Source organism: Lipotes vexillifer, unplaced genomic scaffold, assembly GCF_000442215.2.
Source record: "Lipotes vexillifer unplaced genomic scaffold, Lipotes_vexillifer_v1.1 scaffold641, whole genome shotgun sequence".
NCBI classification, from domain to species: Eukaryota; Metazoa; Chordata; class Mammalia; order Artiodactyla; family Lipotidae; genus Lipotes; species Lipotes vexillifer.
The window spans coordinates 110,467-132,966 of NW_006780658.1; the positions used below are offsets into that span (position 1 = coordinate 110,467).

A 22,500-nucleotide genomic window follows, 5' to 3' on the forward strand; every position below is an offset into this window, starting at 1 on the left:
CAGCAGGACTGAGTTCCAATTGCCCACAGAAGCATAACAGCTTAATAACACATGCTTAGTTTAGTCATTCCTCTTTCCATATTTCATTCTTCCAGGTCCTTCTCTTCTGAACTCGGTGGGGTCATTCTCCCAAATAAACCACTTGCCTGCAAGTCCTTGTCTCAGACCCTGCTTTTTGGGAGAACTAAAGCTAAATGATGAACACATTTCAGATGTATTTCAGAATTTTAAGGAGAATAGACAGCTTCAATTTTTTTGAGCACCACTGATGTGCCAGGTTCTCTATTTTTTAAAGAATAAAGATTAATTTTAACTTCCATTAAATTAACACATAAATACAGTTTAAGAGGTCAGTAGCACAACATGGTATATTTAAACAATAATCCCCTATTGTCTTCCTGACCGCTGTTATCCCACTTCCCAGAGGCAGGCAAGTTTAATTCTTGGCAGAATCTCTCCATTGTTCTAAATATCATCAATTTGTCAATTTCAGGCATTATTTATTAAAAGCCTGTAATGCTGGATGACATTTTAGTTCTTTTACAGTCCCCACCCCACCTGGTCTACCATCTTATAATTATTTTTTATTGAATTATGACCCGTGTTTACATTAATATGACTATATAAATATCATTCATTGATGATCCAAGTACTATGGCTCCTTGTATACGTTTTTGTTTCCTAGAGTATGTAACCATTTCTCATGCCTTTTTTTTGTTGTTGTTATTTCCTGTCCCAGGCTCAGCCAGGCCTGCTGTAGAGCTGTCACTCTGGGACTTCCTTCCCCCTTCTTCTTGGGACTGTTTCTCTTCATGACTCTTCTATGATGTTTCCCCATTTCCTGGATTAAGTGTCCTCCACTTTGTTAGTTTACTTCCTAATTTTTTGATCATCTATTCAGTAACATCTTAAACAAGGATGGATGAATGGAAGTCAAAACATAAACATAACATAAAATTCATAAATGATTTTAAAATCTAATGATCAATTATTCTTTTTTTACATCCTAGTTTTATTTAGAATAAGAAATCAGAAACAACTCAAATGTCCAACACTAATGGATATGTTAACCTATTGTACATCTATGAACAGAATAGTATGTAAACAGTTAAACTATTATATGTAAATATATTTATTGACATCTGAGAAGCTGTTTATAATATATAATTTAGTGAAAAAATCTAAGCTATGTACATAACAAATCAATGGTGATTCCATATTTGTAGGAAAAAAGTGTGTTTGTGTGTACACATACGAAGGGAGGAAAATACTAAAATACCTTGAGGTATTATCTTGGCTGGTGGGATTTCAGGTGATTTTTATTTTATTCTTCATTTAGAACCAGATGTGATTTTGAATTTTTCTATAATAAGCATTTATTATTTGTGGGACTGCTAGTCCATATGGCACCTTTGTGCATACTAGGAAAAGCTGTCCCTTCTTCTGGTGGATGCAGTACCACACCAGGATGCACTGCTTGGCCAGGGCATATAGCTTTTAGCTTCTACTGCCCCATTAGGTTTTCCTTTCTTCACCACTCCCCCCTCCCCATACTAAGCAACAGGCACAACAGTCCATGATAGTCCAGAAAACTTACCTAATAAAAATTATTTAAAATTAAAGACTAAAAGAAATATGACCTTTTAATACATCTACTCTGGGCAGGCTACTGTCCTTACTTGACCTCTAACAGGTCATGTGGGACCTTTGGGCTTGCTCTTCCTGCCTCTTCTTTTCTGCTTACCAACTCTGCTCAAATGCAGTCAGTCCTTCAGGATCCAGCTAAAATTACCCCTCCTCGTTTAAATATTTCCTAACCATTCCAACACATATGGCAATTTCTCCTTCTTCTGAACTTCTCTTGAACTTAGGTCAAGAACATGGATTGAAGGGAGTGGTGATGAATAGATTGTACCTCACTTGCTATCTGCAGACAACTGGCAGTGACTCCTTAGAGCACAGTGTTGAGAAAGATTGTTGAGCTACAATTGGCCTCAATGGGAAAGAAGATTGTCAATGATTATGAACCTTAGTGCTGCATGTGGAAATAGCAGATAAGTAGCATGTTCACATGCAGTTTCACTGCCTGGCTTGGATGTTAACTATTTCATGCATTAGTCTTGGTTTGACAATACAGTTTAAACATCCAAGGTACTTTTTGTTGTTGATGTTTGCTTATTTTGTTGTTACTGTTTTTATTATCTACTCAGAATTTAACATGGAGCCTAGGTATGAGGGTGCTCAACAAATATATTTCTGTTGCTCTTCCTTCATTTTTGATGTTCCAGGTCTCTTTCTAGTATAATTTCCCTTGGCCTGAAGCACTTCCTCTAGCAATTCTGTTAGATCAGGTATACTTGTGATGAATTCTCTTAGTTTTTCTACATCTGAGACTGTTGTCTAGAGCATAACTTGAAAAATATTGAAATCTCTTTTCTTTCCCAGGTAGGCCCTTTCTGTGACACACAGAACTTCTTTACCTGAATAACTGTAAATAACTTATGATACATACCAACTTAGTGTTCACCTTCCCATTGGAATAAGCTCAGTGTATATCGTAAGTCCTCGGCTGTTTAATATGTTCAGTTTAAACTTGTCCTGATATAATGTATGCTCACTAATATTTGTAAAACTAATTAAAGAATCTTAGAACAGTACACATAAAATTCAGTAACCATAGTACACTTGTCTGTGCATATGATTTATAAGTTCTAGAGCAGAATTTATTGCAAATAATAATCAGTCAGATCAATAACTACTTGTTAAAAGCAAATGTCTGAAAACTACCATTCTGAACTGTGGTAACCAAAGAATATACACTTAGATCCACTAATTTGCAAGATATTTTCCAGTCAGGGGAAAAATGCTGAGAATTCTAACCAAACCTAGTAAGTTGAAACTAAGAATTCTAGTTTGGAACTTAGTCTGTGTTTTTGTTATTGGAGGTAAAATGTAAAAAAAAAAAGGTAATTAAGAAATTATTTTTGCTTACTTCTTTTCAGTGTACTTTTTAATTCTGCCTCCTTTCAAAGAGATCAGGATAAAAGAATGTTCTTATGTCAAGATATACATGGTATTTTTATTGGATGCTAGCCGTTGGGCTAAGCTCTTTGTATGTATTTATTTGAAAAGTAGATTGACTTTCATTTATAGGTGTTACAGTTGAAACAGATTTTAAGGTGGTTAAAAAAGCTAACATCTGTAAAGATGTTTCTTGATTTTGAAAGTAGAATACAGTCCATTATTTAGCCTGTCATATTGAACGAGTAATTATTGAGTGACTTCTATATGCATGCCGATTATCTTTTTAATCCTTGATTTGAACTTAAGAATGGCAAATTAGAGAAGGTATATATCCTGACAGAGTTATTTAGTTAAGTAAAAGAGTTGGAATTTGAACCAAGTTTTTCTTAGATTTATAGTATTACCAAAGTTTTCATCATAACATTTGATACATAACAGAAAAAGGTCTTATACATATGAAAATTTATCAATTATAATTTGAGATAGGAGATGTATATATTTTTATAACTTATAATTCAGGCTTTAAAAAACTTTGACTGCCATTATAAAAAAAACCCAGCTCACATAGATTTTTGCTTTATGAGAAAGAGTACAAAATTAACTGTGATCTTATCTCTTATAGCTGTAGAAAACTGCAGCATACTAATCTTTTAAAAGTGAATAATATGCTTAGTTCATAACCAAAAAACCTGTAAAAATTTTTATTACTTAAGAGTTAAACTCTGTTTTTCATAATTATTGTATATGTGCGTATTTTATGTGGGTTAATACATATATCAATACATTACTTGTTATAAATACATTTAATCTTTTATTTCTTGGTCAGTGAAATGAGACATTAATGCTACTTTATTTAGTTACATGTATTATAGTTTCTATTTTATAACTAAATACTCACTGTATTTTGTCTTGCTTTATGAAATAGTTTTGGTTTATATTTATTTTGTTACTTTTCTACTTCCCACCCAAAAAACTTACTTTTCTTTTGCATGTCTTTTGTTCATTTAATGTTGTTAAATATTACTTTTATAAGTAAATTCATAATAGATTTTAGATTGATTTAATAAGGAATGATGAGAAAAATTTGCTTTTACTAGGAGAAGCAAGTGATTAAAAATATTTTTCTAAGGTAGTAGTTTGACAATTTTGATACAAAATATTGAGAGAAAGGAGAATGCCATCATCAAAAGAAATGCTGTTTTTTCAAAATAAATATCATTATTAATTGTGGCTCCTTGACCAGATTCCCTTAGACCATTATAAAACCTGAATGATCACTTTGGTGTAATTTGTTCTCATATTAAAAAAAAAAAAAAAAAGTTGATCCCTTCCTAGTAAGATTAGGTCTAAAACATCTTAGTCTATTTGTTTAGAAATTTCTTAAGATTATATAAGCTTTATAATAGCAACAATTTCCAGATTTAGAGCATGCTTCCTTTGGCAAAATGATGAAATCTGCCACAAAGGTAAATCAGTAGTTTTATTTTAATTTTTTTTCTTGCCTGCCATGGTATGATTGATGTACGGCAACTTCTTACTGGAAGGAGAACTAACATTGACACTGACAGGTGCCACAAGGTTTATTTAGGACAACCTCAGTCTTCTCCCAGTTAGTTTCAAAATGTCTGCCTCATACATGTTGAGCCACTGAATTTCCTGCTTTAAAGCCTCGTGTTATGCCAACATTACTATCTGTGCTGCCTCAACTACAAATTGGATGAACAGCCCGTGACACTTTTTCAATATTATTACATTAAACCAAGTGGATTTTGATTGATAACCTAATATTCAACTAATGTAAAACATCAATCATGGCAAGTATATTAATTATTTAATATTGCAGTCTAATTCAGAAATCGATGTGCTGCATGAGGGGAAGGGAAACTCATGGTTCCCAGAAGATTTAAGACAGGGAATGATTAAAAAAAGACCTGCTGTACTCCTGTGTGTTAGTTCGATACAAATCTTTATTCATTTGCCAATAATCTCTTCCCATTTTCCACTTCAGGACCATTTTATCAGTTTTGAGACCTATAATTGAATTAAGTCTGCTTTCAGCACAGGGCAAAAGGAGTTGCACAAATATTGATGAAGTCATGACAGGGACAACCCAAGAGACAGACCACTAAAGAGGACAGGCTTTATCCCATTTGTTGCAGGATCCTTCTGTCAATGTCTTGAATCTTGCCTGTCTATTTAAAAAAATTCATTAAGAGTTTTGGAACCACTCTTAAGACTTCTGTATTTAAATATCTACCATAATAACAGATTTCTATAGCACATTACAATTTATAGTGTACTTTCATATACATTATCTTGCTTATTTTTTCACAGCAACCCTATGTGTTAGGTAAAGCAAGTGTTAAAAAATCTTCACGTCATAGGTGAACAATTTGAGCTTCAGAGAATTTGGATTATTACCCAAGCTCATTCAACCGTTTTGCTTCTAGAACCAGGATTATACATCATGCTGTCTAATGTAGTATTTATGTACTCATGATGCTTTATCTGCATTGTTTTGAGATGGCCACTCTTTCTTGTCTTTCTGCCCAAAGTAAGACTAAATAAAGAAAACTGATTTTCATGAAGAACTTGTTGAAACTTTGGTGTCCCGATCTATGATACATATTAAGCTTTACAAACATGCAAACCCTCGGGATATAAATGAAAATTTCTTGATCTATTGTATCTTTTACTAGACAGGAATGGCCTCCTTTTATGTATGTATATCGCATGATATATACATATCAAAATATATATATATGAAGGGGGAAGTAGCCTAAATATATCTTGTCATTAAAGTCATTTTACCCCAACTTGCTTTTGATTCATGTTTGCCTGGTTATATCTTTTATTATCTCATTTTTGGAAACCTTTCTGGATCCTTTTTGTTTTATGTCTCTTGTAAATCACACATTGCTAGATTTGTTTCATACCCAATCTAAGAATCTTCTGTGGCATTTTTTTTTAGTATGTTTATTTTTGGCTGCGTTGGATCTTTGTTGCTGCATGCGGGCTTTCTCTAGTTGAGGCGAGCAGGGGGCTACTCTTTGTTGTGGTGCGTGGGCTTCTCATTGCAGTGGCTTTTCTTGTTGCGGAGCACAGGCTCTAGGTGCGCGGGCTTCAGTACCTGTGGCGCGCGGGGTCTAGAGCACAGGCTCAGTAGTTGTGACACACGGGCTTAGTTGCTCCGCGGCACGTGGGATCTTCCCTGACCAGGGTTCGAACCCCTGTCCCCTGCATTGGCAGGCGGATTTTTAACCACTGCGCCACCAGGGAAGTCCCTTCTCTGGCATTTTAATTCTAGATTGTTAGGTGACCTTTCTTTAGTTTTCTTTTTAGTCACTGATTACTAAGATTACAGTAATTACTATGTACTATGCCAGCCTTTACTTGCTTTATATTCTTGCTTCTTCCTGATTTTATTTCTCTTCTTATTGCATTACATTCCTAAGAACTTTTGAATTTCCTGAGATTATGTATGCTGAAAATTGCTTTATTTTTCCTTTAATGTAAATAACAGTTTATTCACTAAATATAAATTCTAGGTTTACAGTTCTTTTTCTTTTTTAAACACTTTCTCTTGGAAGTTAATATGCCGTCGTCTAGCATTAGTGCTAAGAAGTCTGATGTCAGTGCTAGTCTTCCTTTATGGAGGGGTATGCTTTTTCTTTCTGGAAACTTTTAGACTTTTCTCTTGATCTATAATATTACAGTCTTAATTATCCTTATATTATGCTTTGCTGTGGATTTTTCTTTAGCTGTCCTGTTCACTGCTCTGTGTACCTTTTCAATCTAAGATTTGAATATTTCTATATCTAGGAAATTTTTGTCATTATTTCTTCAAATAATTCTTCTCTTTTATTTTGTCTCTGCATTCCCTCTAGGATTCTTATTATATAGATGTTCATACTTCTACTCCTGTTCTTAATTTTATCTCTTGTTTTTTCTGTCTTTCATACCTTTCCTATGCCTTCTGGGAGAGTTCTTCTACCCCGTGTTCCAGCTCACTAATTTATTCTTGGTCTGTAGCTATTGTGCTTTCAGTTCATCCGCTGAGTTTCTAACTATTGTATTTCTAATACTCATTATCTCATATTTATTCTTTTTCATAACTGTTTTTCATATTTAATCTCTAAAAATCTTCCCTTATCTTTGAATATGTTATTATATTCTTGCTCCATCTGTTTTCTCTGGATGAGGTTGCTTTCTTTGTTGTTTTCTGTTCCTGTGCCTACACACCTCAAAGATCTTAAAATTTTCCTTGTGGGTTTCTCTTTTATTTTCTTGCAACATTCAGCTGCCTTGGCTATTAATTTTAGTCTAAGGAGAAGGGTGAAAGTCTAGGCTCTGGCTTGTGCTCCTCCAGGTTAATTGTTCTACTCTGGCCTCAGTCAACCACTTTTCCATTGTGTCTTCCTACTTTATCAAAAACAACCCAAAACAAAACAAAGCGAAACAACCACCTACCACCTACCACACACATACACACAGCTCCCAAAACTGTTCTTCCAAACAGCAGCTCACTGTTGCAGTTGCCTTCTTTGAGTGGTATGGAGCTGGGTAGGACCACCCAGAGACCTGGGATGGTTGCTACTGACTCTCTATCTAAGCTTGTCTTAATGATGGTTAGATGTCAGACTCTTATTAGTTGAATACATACTCTGATTCAGGCACTCTATTAGATGCTGGGATATAAAAATTAGAAAGATGTAATTCATGTCCTCAAGGAGTTTTCATTTTAGTGGTTGTCAATGGGAAAGTAAATACGTATTTATAATAAAGTGTGAGAACTTCATGATGTGAACACATGGGGAGAGTTCAGTACCTCATTTATGAGGAAAAGAGGTTTCCCCAGTGGAGGTTTTGTTTAGGTTGAGTTCTGAAGAATGTTTTTATATTTTAGATAGATGAGGAGGATTAGAGAAGTCTGGGACAAAAGGAACATCTCAGGTAGAGAGAGTGAGTGGTTCAGTGATGATTAAAGCAAGGTTAGTAGTTTGTTACGGCTGTTGCTGCCACTTTCCATGTGATAATAGCTTTGGCAAAATAACAGAGGGAATTAGTAAACTGGAGTGTAATAGTATATTGTGGAGTTTAAGAAGGGAATTGACATAATCAAGCTTACATTTTACAAAGATCTTAAATGTATTATGGAGAATGAATTGACATGGGGCAAGGCAGGGTCACTGAGACCCATTAAGAAGCTTTGCAGTCATCAGGGAGAGAAAAGATGATGGCCTAAAATAAGACATAGCTGTGAAGATAGAAAGAAGTGGTTAAATCTAAGTGATAATTAAGGATGTTGGATAGCCAAGACCTTGTGGTTGATTACATTTGTTTACGTTTGGTAGCAAAGGAAAGGGGCAAGTGTCAATGTTGATGTCTAGTTTTCTTTCAGGCATGCCATTCAAAATGCATATTTCCTAGAATTATTTAATTTAAAGAATCACTTGGAAACATAACAAAGCAATACCTAGCCAACCTTTCCTTCCTCCCTCCCATTCTCCCTCTCCCGCTTTCTCCCCCACCCTGTTCTCCCCACTTCCTCTCTCCCCCTTCCTCCCTCCCTCCCTCCCTCCCTTCCTCCCTTCCTTCCTTCCTTCCTTCCTTCCTTTCTTTTTCTTATCCTTGATTCCAAAATGCAAATAACTCAGAAAACTGGGAAATTTTCCCTAAGTTTGTGACTAAGTCAGTTGACAGCAAAACCTACCCTGCGATGAGGCTGTTTATAGTCTTTGTTTATCCCACTTTGTGTGGACATTCATATGTTTCTTTCAGAATTATTAATATGTATGATGATGAGATGCTTCTTCAAGCCTTGCTCTCAGTGTTTTATGACATACACTATATGTACCTTATTACCTTTCTTAAAATCCAAAATACTCTAATGAAGCATGTCTAACCCCAGTGATTTCAGATAATGAATTATGGACTTGTACTTTGAATCTGAGCATTTTTGTTCTTTTATATTGCAGCATTATTTTCTAATAAGAACCATGATGTGACAATGTAGCCATGGGAGAAAAATTAAGTAGATGTGTATTATATAGTATAAATATACTTGGCTCCAAGATAGATTGCCAAGTTCAGGTACAAAACAGTGTGTATATTATGCTTCTGTTTGGGTTAAAAAAAAGAAGAAGAAGAGAAACACACACACACACACAGCAGCATGCACACACATGCATAGACTATCTTTGGAAAGACAAACAAATAACTAATACCGGTGACTGGGAATTGGGAGTCACTGATGGGAGGAAGATTTAATTTTGTTGTAACCTGTATACATACACATACATACATATTACACTGTCAGATGTCTCACTATATGTATTATTCTTTTTGTTTAAATTTTAAATTGCACAAATGGTTATATGAGAATTTCCTTGTGAAAACTTAAAGATTCATCTGACTTCCAGCTCCAACAAATACATTAATTTTATAATAATAAAGGTAAAATAATTATTTATGTAGCTATTGGCCTTCTCTAACACCTTGTTACAATTTATTTCTGTCATTTTTCATTAGGACTGCATCCAGAGAATAAGTTTCAGAAATCCTTAAATTTTTAAATGTTGAATATATAGCATTGCCAGAAGCAGAAAGCAGAAGAGAGAATGGCTAAAGATGAGTACTAATCAGTAGACAGTAGAATTTATTCCCAGGATGCCAGACTGGGCAGTGAGAGCAAAGGTTGGAAGCCATGAGTATAGTTTTCAAGCAGTAGAGGCAAAGGGAAAAGATAGGGAAATTTGAAAAGATTGTATAGCAAGACAAAGGAAACAGAAGTAAGTAGATTTCTGGCAAAAAAAAAAAAAAGTTCGAGACAAAATAAAGAGAAAAGAAATAAAATTGGGGCCCCTTTAGAGAAAGAAAGAGGTATGGGGAAAAGATTAAACATCATGAATGCAGTGCTGTTGTTGGATGTTTCATAATTATTTTCTGCAATGTGGTAGAAATATAATTTTATGTTAAAACAAATAAGGTGTGATGTTAATGATGGAATTCAAATGCTGCTTGTTGGAGTGAGAAAAGTCAAAGTCCATTTGTCACTAATAAATTAGCATTGACCGAAATCAGGAAAAATATCTCACTATTGTCATATTTCACCAAATGTATATTTAAATTATCTTTGCTACTTGCACAGTTATTTGTATTTTTAGTTTCATCAGCACTCTTTTTTAAAGTGAAAAGCAAGAAATTAAATACTTAAAATATATTGTGATATTTGATGTTTGTGTTTCCATTAGTGATTTTTTTTGCTTTTAAATATTACAATAGTCTTAGGTTCTGATTTGTAGTGGGCACTAAGTTGATAAAATTAATGGTATGAAAAAATTTAAGATTGACTTATTTAACTATGTACTCACAAACATTCTTTTTGTGGCCATTTTTTATATAAAAATGCACCTACTGATGGATGGATATTTGATAAAGCAAATGTAGTAAAATGTCAATTGTAGACTCTAGATTGTGGAAAGAATCTGTATGTTTGAACATTTTCATAATAAACATTGAAAAAACATAAACTCTAATGAAATAGCTAATGTAAAATAAAGACTGTGCAAATAGTAAAATAACACATTTGATTTCTTTTTTGTTCTCCACTGACTTTGAAAAGTCTGAAACATTCTTTCTACTAGACGAATATCAATTTTAGCGGTAGTACTACTATTAGATATAAATAAATTACCTGTTCCGTAAGGAAATTGTTTTGTCCTTAAAAACAATGTTATTATGAACATTAGGAAAGATATATGAAAAAATTATAAGGGTTCGTAAAATATTTTTGAGGGAAACATAAATTATAGCAGACAAGGGTTTTACAACTATTTTAAACTTTTATTCTTCTATTTTAGGGAATCTGGAAGCATCAAAGCTGTATTAGAACATCTGGTAAGTTCTAATTTTCTCTTGAACATTTGCATCATCTTTGATATCTGCATTCTAAATGAACACTTTTGAATGAGCTTTGAATACCTTGTATTGAGAAAGTCAACCATTTCCCAAAGGGTCAGCTTACTGTTATTACGTGAAGGCACTTACATTTTCATTTATCTTATCATTTCAAGGGAATTAAAATTTTTTTAAAATTACATTTTTTTCTGATGTAGAGATGAAATAAAATGGATGACAATCCTTGGATTGATGATTGCTTTAATTATAAAGAAAAGTGTTTGGTGTAGAATTTTTGGCAAATCTTGATCTGACAAAAACAAGCTTGTGTTTTAAGAAAAACACAATCAAATATTGCATGCATAAATATGGTATGTTTTAGCAATTTAACTGCTTTGAAAGAAGTGCACAGCTTTGTTTTTCCTGATGTCTTTGCTTTATGAATAATGCATTGGTTTAAACTACATTCAGTTTTAGAATATAAAATAATTGAGATGCAAAATTTTTGGTTTAAGTAAACATTTTTAAAACAAGTAAAATTCCAACTGACTTAACATTAAAATCTGTCAATTGATCAGAAAATTGGAAGAACTGTTGTATTATACCAGGTCCAAAATTCATTGAGCTCACCATATTGAGTGTTCATTACAACATTAAGTAGTTCATTTAAACAGAGCATTATAAAGTCATGCTCTGGTTTCTGGTCAAATCCAAACGTTGAATAATTAATGATAGATATTCTTTTGTAAATACAATCTAAGTACTTTTTTAATGCAATACTTCATTCGTATATCATATTGTAGTTTTGTTAACTATTAACGTGCTTTTGTTCTGCTCCCACAAAGCAAACAGTAGCAAGAGGCAGCTTCATTTTTATTTATAGTAGTTTCAGAGTTAGAAAGGCTTTTTGGTTTTTCTTTCAATAGCTAAAGGAAACTGAGGAAACCTAGACTTTTTAAAAATGATAAAATCATTCTAAAAATTACAGATTAATTATTAAAAGCAGAATATAATAAACTAGTTAGAAAAATTGAAGTATATATATTTGTCCAGATTAGAAGTAATTAAATAACATTGTTATTCTCATTATTAAAAATTATTTCTTGAATCCCTGTTTATCACTTCATAGTGGCACATGATATTTAGGATATACATATGGACATCAGAATAAAAATATTAATCTAAGATATCTAATGCCAGTATCAGTTGACAGCTTATAACAAGGAAGAACAGCTAACATAGTTCCAAAATGAGCTGTCTTTTATACTTCTCTTGTAAATTACTATTTAATAAAAAGACTGTATATTTACTTGGTTCATATTCATCAGTAGATGAGTTAGATTCTTTTTTTGTTTGTTTAAATTCCATATTTTTTTAATACTCACTAGTATGAACTTACATTCAGTGACAATTTCATGCATTTATACTCTACTTATAATCTTATGCAGCAGTGGTTTTCTAACTGCCTTGGGCTGCCAGGAAGTCTCCCCAAAACAGGTGGCACTCCAGAATTCCCCTGCCCACTTTAGCCAGAATAGTTCCCAGTTTTAGTTATTTTGTATACTTTTAAACTTTTAAAATAAGATTTCATCTGAACAAAGAATTCTTCAGCTAAAAGTATTTAAAAACCTTTTCCATTTTTGACTCTGAGTTATATTTCATTTTATCTGGGTCACATACATCAAATGTATTTCAAAGATAAGGCATTTTAGGGATGAGAGAGCCATGATTAGTACAACAGGTAGTGGAAGTAGATGATTTTAATGCATTTTACTTAAGTCATTCAAATTCTATAACTTGACATTGTAAAATTGACCCACTGACTGTGAACTATTAACAATAATATGAATACATGAATACATATTATCACATATATACACACATATATTGCTTTGTACACTAATAATATTCAGTAAAGTCAATGATATTCTTTATAACTGCCTAAGAAGGAAGTGAACTTAAGAATTCATTGGTTGAGCACAAAGAAACCTGTCTGTCTAGCAACTGTGGGCTCCTTAGGTTTGGTCTCTCCACTTTCCAGCTGAACAGATACTTATAACCCTTGTCTTCTAGCACACGTACCCCTTCTTTGAATTGACTGCATACCAAATACAATTAAAGTATAGATTCTAATAGATTGATTTTAAAAAATATATGGTGTAACATTAAAATGAGAAGAACATCCCACACATTTGGAGTTAATCTCTTCTTTATGTACCCTTCTTGTTTTTTCAAATTTATCTGGATTATCATAGAAAATTAGCATTGTTCTAAGAGAGGGTGAAAACCATATAAATTTAAATGAGTTAAGAAAAATGGCATGCAGTATATTTGTCACAAGAACACATATATGGTTACACTGTCTTTGTACTCTGTTTATGGGCTCTTCTTGGTATATATAGTTATCTGTAACAAGTGTGGGTATATGGAGAGAAGAATAAGATAGGTGGACTCTTGTTTCCCTGAAACCTCTTCAAGGGCCAATTCATTTATTTGTCACAATCTCTCAAGCCCTTGATTCAGTCTTTAGTCTATCATTCTTTTCTATGTTGCCAACTTTTCCTGGGAACTGTCCAGCATGTCATTCTTAGCTTAAATTTCTTATAGTTTACTCGCCAATACCATTTTATTTTTCTTCTCACAAACTTGTGTACTACCCATAAAGTCTACGTCTGTTTAAAATTCTAGACAGAACTTTTGAAGGTTGGTGCCCCGACATCCATTGATGATTCTTGCCTTATGATTGCAAAATTGAGATTTTTTCCAGCTCTACCACTCCCCCTATATTTAGCAGCCAGCATTCCACTATAAGGAAAAGCCCATTCTTCTTTCTAATTTTATTTACTTATTGTGAGCAAAGACTCATGACTAGGTTATTATCAGTTACTTTTCTTATTTATTTTGACACTTAGATTGTCACAGATTTGTCCAGAGAATCTTCTTTAAAGATGGTTTCTGGGTCCTTTCAACATACTCCCCCCTTTTTTTTTTTTTTTAAGCACGTCCTCATTTTCTGACACAACAAGATGTTTCAGGCTTATCTTATACCTTCCCTGTCCCACTTCCAGAATCAGCCATTTCTTCAAATTACCCTATTCCATTTTAGAGGAAAATGGTATTTTAGGAATCAAGGTCTGGACATGTGATATGCTCATTGTCTCTGGGATTTCGTTACTTCTAGGACCTTTCAGTGGTATATTAGATAGTTAAATAGAGGTAGGTATGTAAGTAGATAAATATTTTTAAGAAGGTGTGAGTCATGCTGATACCTCCAATTTCAATCCAAACCACAGAATTCTTCCTTGTCCTCCCCCATTTCATATTTGTATTTCCCTTTATGTAAAGGGAGAACCTGGACTCCTAACAACACTAATACATTTACCCATTTGCTCAATCATATAATATACATAAAGTAGTTCCAGTACAACTATATATTTTGAAAATAAACTTAAATAAAAGATTTCAAGATTTATTTATAGTTCTTTTTCCCCTTGAGTGTAGTTTATTCCTTTGAAATACAGTGGCGTTCATTTGTTTCCATTTGCATTCAATTTTAGGTGCCTTTGTTCCCATTCTTGTAGATTTAATTATGTTTGAATATCTATAATGTTAATATGCTTCCAGAAGTCAAAATATGATACACAGTAGTATCGTCAGAGAGGTGTCACTCCCTTCCTTTCTAGCTATTCTCTATTCCTTGTAGGTAGCATATTTTATTAAATTCTTGTGTATCCTTCCTGTGCTTTTTGTAAAATTATGTGTATATATGTGTATATGCATATGTGTATGTAGTCCTATTTCCTGTTTCTTATAAAAAGCATACTGTAAGGAATTCCCTGGAGGTACAGTGGTTAGGACTCTGTGCCTCCACTCCCAGGGGCCCGGGTTTGAACCCTGGTTGGGTAACTAAGATCCTGCAAGCCGTGCAGCACAGCCAAAAAATAAACAAATAAATAATTATTTTTAAAGCATATTGTGTATACTTCTTTCTATTTTGCTGTTTTCACTTATCAGTATATCCTGTAAATCACTCCATAATTACTGTGTGTATCATTATATTACTATGGTTCTTTCTCTATTTAGCTGTGTCTCCTTTATTAAGATTTTAGCCCAACTAGCATGCCTGCTACAGTTTCATAGATGCTGACAGAAGACACAAGATTCCCTGCGTCAGAGACAAAGCATTTTCTTACTAACGGCACAAAAAGTAGCACGTACTTCATGGTTGTATTGGTTCCCCTTGACCCCCAAGTCCCATGGGGTGATGTTGCATACCCAGTGGGTTTGTGTCATCGCTGAGGGGCTCCAGATTTAGGAGTTCTTTAAGGAGCTGTTAGAAAATCTGCCCAAACTTTGCCCAAGAGAAAGACATTATCTTTATTATCTTAGTTAGGTAACAAACATGCCTTCTGGCCTAGGGGGAGATTCTATCTCTGTCTTGCTGTTTGCTATACTGTTTGCTATACCAAACATCTTTGCTATACCAAAGACTGTTTGCTGTACTAAACATCTTTGAAAAGATAGTTCTGAACAAAGGCTGATGGCTGTTATAAGATGTACAGAATGTTATGGAGAATTGTCTCTGAAGAGCTATTGTAATTATGATGATGAAACTTAGGAAGGTTTGCATTTTTGTTCTAGTGGTTACCTTTGTATTTATACCTTTTATAATGGTTTTAATCCCCCTTGTTCCTGTTTAACCTTATAGATGACATCCTGTTACCTTCATTATAGACAGTGCTCCTGTTGTATTTTCCCTTTCTTCCTTTTCCTCCCATTTCTTCTTGCTGTGTTTTTTGCTACTTTGTTAGAATATAAAATGTTTGCATACTATACTTCCACCCACGCTTACGTTGTTTTAGAATCACCTTTAAAATTAAATATATTAAATATTTGCCATCAGTTTGTTTGCTGATATTTCCCCATTTATCTCCTGTTTGTATAAAACTCATCCACTAGTATATTCCTCAGGAAAGGCTCCTATGTACATTATTCTCCAAGATCTTGTACATTCCAAGCTGTTTTTCTGGAGTCTTGCAACTTGAATAACAGCTTGACTGGACATAAAACCCTTTGCTTACAGTTTTTTCCTTGACTTTCTTGAGATATTATTCTGCTCTTGATGTCTCTGGTACCAGCCTTATTTATTTATTTTTTTTACAGTACAGGGGCCTCTCACTGTTGGGGCCTCTCCCGTTGCGGAGCACAGGCTCCAGACGCACAGGCTCAGCGGCCATGGCCCACGGGCCCAGCCGCTCCAGGGCATGTGGGATCTTCCCGGACCGGGGCACGAACCCGTGTCCCCTGTATCGGCAGGCGGACTCTCAACCACTGTGCCACCAGGGAAGCCCATTGCCTTATTTTTTCTACCCTTATAAATAGATTTTTTTGCCTTGAGACATTGCCATTTTTTCATTGATCTTGCTTTTACTAGGATAATTCTCAAAGTTGATTGTTTCTGGCTAATTTTTCTGGGCAATTTCATATGTAAACTTAAGTTTTCTCATTTCCAGAAATAATTTTCCTGGATTATAGAATTAAATATTAGTCCATTCCATTGTTTTATTTTCTTCTTTAGTGACTCCAATATATAATCTTTCTTTGCTTGTCTTCTATTTCGGTCCCTTTCTCTCTGACTCTTTTTACTATTTTACTTTGTCTTTATTCTCTGAATTGTTTTCCTGCTTTTATTCAGTATTTCTTATTAAATTTTCATTCAAATTTATTCTTTGTGCACCTTATAATGTATTTTCCATATCTGAAATATTTTTCCTTCCATTTCTGTTTTTAGTTTTTGAATGTCCGATTCTACGTTTTCTTTTTGTTATTTGTCCAAATGAGTCTTGTGCTTTGTAGTTGTTTTTAGGGGAAGAATTTTCATCTACTGAAATGTTTTAATTTGCGTTTTCTAGTTGCTTCTTATAGTAGCTTTATATGGGGGTGATTTGATTTCTTTCTTTTCCTTCCTTCCCTTCCTCCCTCTCTCCCTCCCTTCCTTCCTTCGTTTTAGAAATCCTAGACATTTTGTAGACAGGGTTCCTAGTTTAAGGGTGCCATCTTCTGCAGTACATTGAAATGTAATTTCTCTAACAGATGATGATGTGGGTGGCAGGGAGGAAGGGGTTGACATGTCTTGTTTCTCTTTAGCAGTTTGTTTCTTACTACTTTCTATCTTGTCACTGATATGTATTCTGTTTACCTGATTTTCTCCCAGAAGCAGCTTCCTGAGGCTGCCTCTTCTGGTCCCACTCCTTTTCAAGCCCCTTCCCTCTAGCTGGTGCTATGATAACACCAAATCCTAGGCCTATGTTCACTATTTTGGCATTTTAGTGTTGCACTTTGTTTTTCTGTGGATGATTTTTGTTTGTACTCCCAGTTATGTATTAGACTTAGAGCCATTATCAGGGGTGACATAGGGTGGCGTGTCTTTGAAAAATTTTGCCTCAAATGAGAAATTCATAATGAAAAATGTCAGAAATCAATGTTGAATAGACCTTGAATCCTCAGGAGTCCTCCTACAGGGGTCCTGCCGAATGGTCAGCAGAATTGAATACAAAACATCTCAGAGTTCAGTGTCCATATCTATTTAAGGTTAGAGAAAATGAGTGGAAACATTGCTTATAATGTTGTGCTTAGATTTTATAATGAACTTAAGGAAATAGTATTTTTTATTTGATGAAGAATCATATACAAATTAAAGACCTTCTGATGTGACTCCAGTGTATGTCTGTTAACACAAGCAGGGTTGAAGGAGTGGAGGTGAGTGGTTATTAGATGGTGATGTTGCTCCTGACATTTTTTTATTAAAGATGTCCCAGGGTGTGGAAAATTGACTCTTAAGTTCTCTGTATATCAAAGGTAGCTGACTCCATTTTTTTCTGCCATCCTGTGTTTTTAAATTCTGGATAATATAGTGAGTAGTAACCCTTATTGAACTATGTAATAGGGGGTTAAAAGATTTACTTTTTAGAGTGTTTTTAATACAGTCAAGTAGGTGACATTAACATGCATTTTTATTGTTAAATTATGAAAGTGTACAGGAGATTATACTGTGTACAGGAGATTATACTGTATTATAATCAAGCTATGATTATAATATATTATAATATAGCTATGATTGTTTTATTAGCAATCTATAAAAGTAATGCCATCCTTTCCTCTTGGGAGAGGGATTGAGATCTGAATATATTAGGTTGAGCTATATGAAAAGTTGTCATTTTTTTTAGGTCACAATAGTTTTGTGGGTTGTTTCTGGCTTGAAAGGACTGCTGTGCCATGCCCAGCAGGGAATGAAGTGAATTATCCTGATCAGTATGATATTTCTAAACTTCCCTTGTTCTCTTTTCTGAAAAGTCAAATAACTGGAGGTGGGTTTGGGTGGGGGGACATGTTCTAGGTCAGTGCTTCACCATCTTTAATGTGCATATGAACCTCCTGGGGATATTGTTTAAACTCTGGGTCTGGAGTGGGACTTGAGATTCTACATTTAGCAAGCTACCAAGTGAGGCTAATGCTGCTGGTCCAGTGACCACCAGAAAGAAAAGTACATTGAAAGGCATTGACTTGAAAGACATGTGTCCAATGAACAAGGCCCTCTGAATCTGATGAAAAATCTAGATGTTCCCCCATATACTCATTGAGTATGATTCTGCAACCTATGAATGATTAGTTGGGCATTCATAAACCCAGGGAGACAGACACTCCACAGGTTTATACAGGGTGAAAAATTTCATCATCTTACTCTGTGAGAGTAGCAAAGGGCTAATTTTTTTTTTCTTTATTTGGGTTCTGGATATTAAGTTGTATATTTCAGGGCTGGAGCTGGACACTAGGACTAATAATACCTTGTTCAGCTGTAGGTGGAAAGTTAAACAAGTGATAATAAATCTTTTAGTAAAATGGGTTACAAGTATTTACAACTTTAAGTGGGATTTGCTTTCTATTAATAGTTGAATAGCCAAAGAACTCTGGAGCCATACCTGTGGGTTTTTTCTCCCCACAGAGGTCTCATTTATGTTTCTTATATTGTATAACATTTGAGAGTGATGACCTACTTGTCCTTGTGGTCAGGCAACACAGTCTGACCATTTTAAATGTTGAAAAACAACTGTCATTAATAGCTTGTTTAGCCCATCAGTGGTTTGTAGAATATAGTTGCTGCTTGCCAGAAATGTAGGCGGGCTCTTGCTATTACATGCTCATCAATAATACTACATTCTAATAAAAGCCCTTTTCTCTGTTTTAGGCTATTTTGTGTAGAACTCGCAAATAAAACGGCTGTATTTCAGTTCATAGACTAAAGATTTTATTTAATGCAAGCGTAAATACAGGTTATGTATTATTGTTATACTTTTGAGGATGCATGCAGAGGTTTTGAACCCTGTTCTCAAACAGAGGTTATGAACCCTATTCTAAAGTCACTCATCCTTTGTCTGTTATGTTTTAATATACCTATCTTATTTTAATGTTTCACCACTGTGTTCCAAAAAAGTATTTTTGACATTTGTCTAAATGAGTTTGAGAACATAGTTATCTCACAATACACTGATGTTTCTTGTACACTGTATATATTTATTAAACACTGATGAAAACAATTATCTCATATACTATTTAGGGACTTCAATGTAATAGATCCCTCTCCTCCCAGCATTTTAATTTTTTTTTTTTTTTTTTCCTAAGCTGATATATATTTCAGGTTTAGGGTAAATGTGCATACTAAAACAGACACTTTCCTTAAACTGTGATCATGAGATAAAACAGCATGAAGTTTTTCTTCTTTCTGGAAGATCAATTCTAAGTTTTTCTGTCTTTCCTTTTAACAAACAAGTGTGTCCTATGAATGTATGCAAATTAATATACCTTTAATGTGGATTAAATATTAATATTGTGTTACTGCCTTGATATCTTAGGCAGTTTACAAGTCCTAAATCTGGGAACTGGCTCACATTTCAGTCATAAACAGTACCTTATCAGTGATCCATTTCTCTGAAACATTTTGATCAGTTACAAGTTTATTAAAATTTGCTTCTGCAGTAAATGATTAATAAATATTATCTAGTCAGTCAAACAGCAGGAACTTGGGCCCTTTTTCTACCCTTTCTCCCTCCCCTCTCTTCCAAAGAAAGATCTGTCAGTTGTTGTTGCTTTTTTAAGACACGGTGGTCTTGGTAGAAAATGGTGGCCAGTTAGCGTTAAAAAAAAAAAATGACAATATGTCATGTAATTTTCATGATATTACTAATAGTCTCAGATTTATGTTTAACCTAGATAAAATTTGTTTTCTGACTTTTATGCACATGTGCTTATTAAAGCTTTATAAAGTAAAGCCAAATATTCTAAGTGCATTAAATAATCCCCACTTCCCATTATTCAGGAGTCTGATAGTCAGGCCTTCTCAAAACCACGAGAGTAACTGAATATTGTATTCGGATATTTTTTATATTCTAGTTCAGGATACCATATGTTTTGCTTCATTACAGAGGACCCCACAAAGTACCTGGTAGTTATTTCATGCTTTTCTCAGGATCTAAGGTCTGTAACTACAGAGAGAGAAATAGCAGCAGAGGTAACAGGGTTTCTTTTTATTTCTTCCATCAAAGCATTAGGAGTTAAGATGGAGAATGCCTTTGCCACAGTGGTATCTTTGGCCACACTCATTACCATTTGTCACAGATTCATAGCATCTGTATTTAACTTTAACATACATAGTCTGTTTATTTTAGGAAGAGCACAGCATGAGGAGCTGGGAGAACATGATTTTATGGTGTGACCTCCAGCAATGCACACAACCTCTCTGTTTCACTTCTTTCATTTTTCTCCCTATTCATAGGCTGTTGAAATAGCGTGTGAAAATTTGTAGAAGCATAGACTTTCTACAAATGTATCATTTATTTTACAGAAAAAGAAACAAATCTTATCAGTTCCAGTTACGTAACATCAGATTGCTAAAAACAATATCTCAATTCTAATATACTCACAGTAAGCTGTGAGAAAATTTTGTCCTTTGTCTGCTCACATCTTCTCCCCTTTAAAAAAATTATTACATACTTTTAAAAGTTATAAAGTAATACATGTTTATTATAATGGGTCAAAAATGATAGGTATATAAAGAAAAAAATGAATATATCTTCTATCTGCCACCAATCCAGTGTTAATAGTTTAGTACCCTTCTTACTGTACCTTGCTCTATTCCCAGATGTACATATACATATATAATTATACTTAGCTTTTTGTTTTTTTATAAAATAGACTCGTACTATGTATGATATTTTACAACTTGCACTTTTTATTTGTTCAGTGCTGGATACGGTGTACATATCTACACATATAAATCTGGTTTTTGCTAGAAATATCAAAGTATTGGAAGTTAATACTATTACCATTTTATTTAATGTATTCATAGGGGAAGTTTGAGAACTGTAAAATTTGCATTTTAAGTAGTCAGTGCAGATTTAGTTTTAGTTCCACTTTTGATTACCTTGATTATAGTATATGAAAGAATGGGCTTATGATGAAATTTACAGTTATCAATAGAGGAAGGAATGGGTTACTTTATTTAAAAAAATCTATTTGATATTTGCAAAAAACAAATAAGTAAAGATAATTAGATTTGAAAAGGAACATGTGACATCTTTATATGTGTTTCAGGTTTATTATAGACTAGTATTTTTTTAATTGAAATTTTAGCATAACTCTGTGTGACATTTATTGCAATCTTCAATCTTGGTATTTATCATATACTATAATTTATTTGTTGACTCTGTCTTTTGACTGAATATTCAGCTTTGTCCTCCTTGCAAATATTGAGTACGATTTTATTGAATTGTTATGAAATTGAAAGAAAAGTGCATTGATATATTGTTTGGGAAAGTTATCCCAATTATTTTTTTTAAAGGTGAGAGGGATTCAATTTATTTTTAAAGTCCTTTGTGCCCACTGACTGAATGGTAAAAACCGGATGCTGAAAGCTTGAGTGTACAGTAGAAATCATTAGTGACTTCTCTCCATGATCTGGATAGATACTGTTTTTTAAGTGAGCATGTATGAATATTACTGCCCAGGAAAAAAATTACTTTTCCTTAGTAGTTTTTGTTTTTGTTTTTGATTGGAAAGGTAGCAGAGTGCTGGAAAAGCACTGGGTTAGGACTGAGTGAACTGGCTCTAAGCCCTGTAGAGGATTCATTTTGGTCCTATTTAAAGTAAGGAATATGAACTAGATGTTTTCTAAGGTTCTTTCTAGCCTAAAATACATGATTCTAGAAAGAAAAAACTTTGTATGCTTAGCATATAAAGTGTTGTATCCTTAAGTTACTACTTTAGATTACTAATTTAATGGAGATTATCAAAATGTACTAAGCTGTGTATTGTTACACTAGAGAATGAAACAATTTTGTGTATTTAAAATTATGTATACATAAATAAATTTTATTCAAGTTCATTTTTGCATGGGAGGTCATATTAATATTACTTTATTTGTTTAAAAATTTTTAATATTTACGCTAAGAAGAATATAATAATATTAGCTTAGAAAATTAATTTTTAAAGGGCACTGCTAGTATAAAAAACATACAAGGGAAT

At 33.7% G+C, this 22,500-nt stretch overlaps 1 protein-coding gene across 1 annotated transcript in view; it reads left to right on the forward strand.

The window, feature by feature from the left end:
• RSRC1 (arginine and serine rich coiled-coil 1) overlaps window positions 1-22,500 on the forward strand; it is a gene marked incomplete at its 5' end in the record, with an annotated part of 333,988 nt that overhangs the window by 93,204 nt on the left and 218,284 nt on the right. The window contains one exon of the mRNA XM_007454142.1: window positions 10,887-10,923. Coding sequence (XP_007454204.1) covers window positions 10,887-10,923 — 37 coding nt within the window. The remainder of the gene's footprint in view (window positions 1-10,886; window positions 10,924-22,500) is intronic.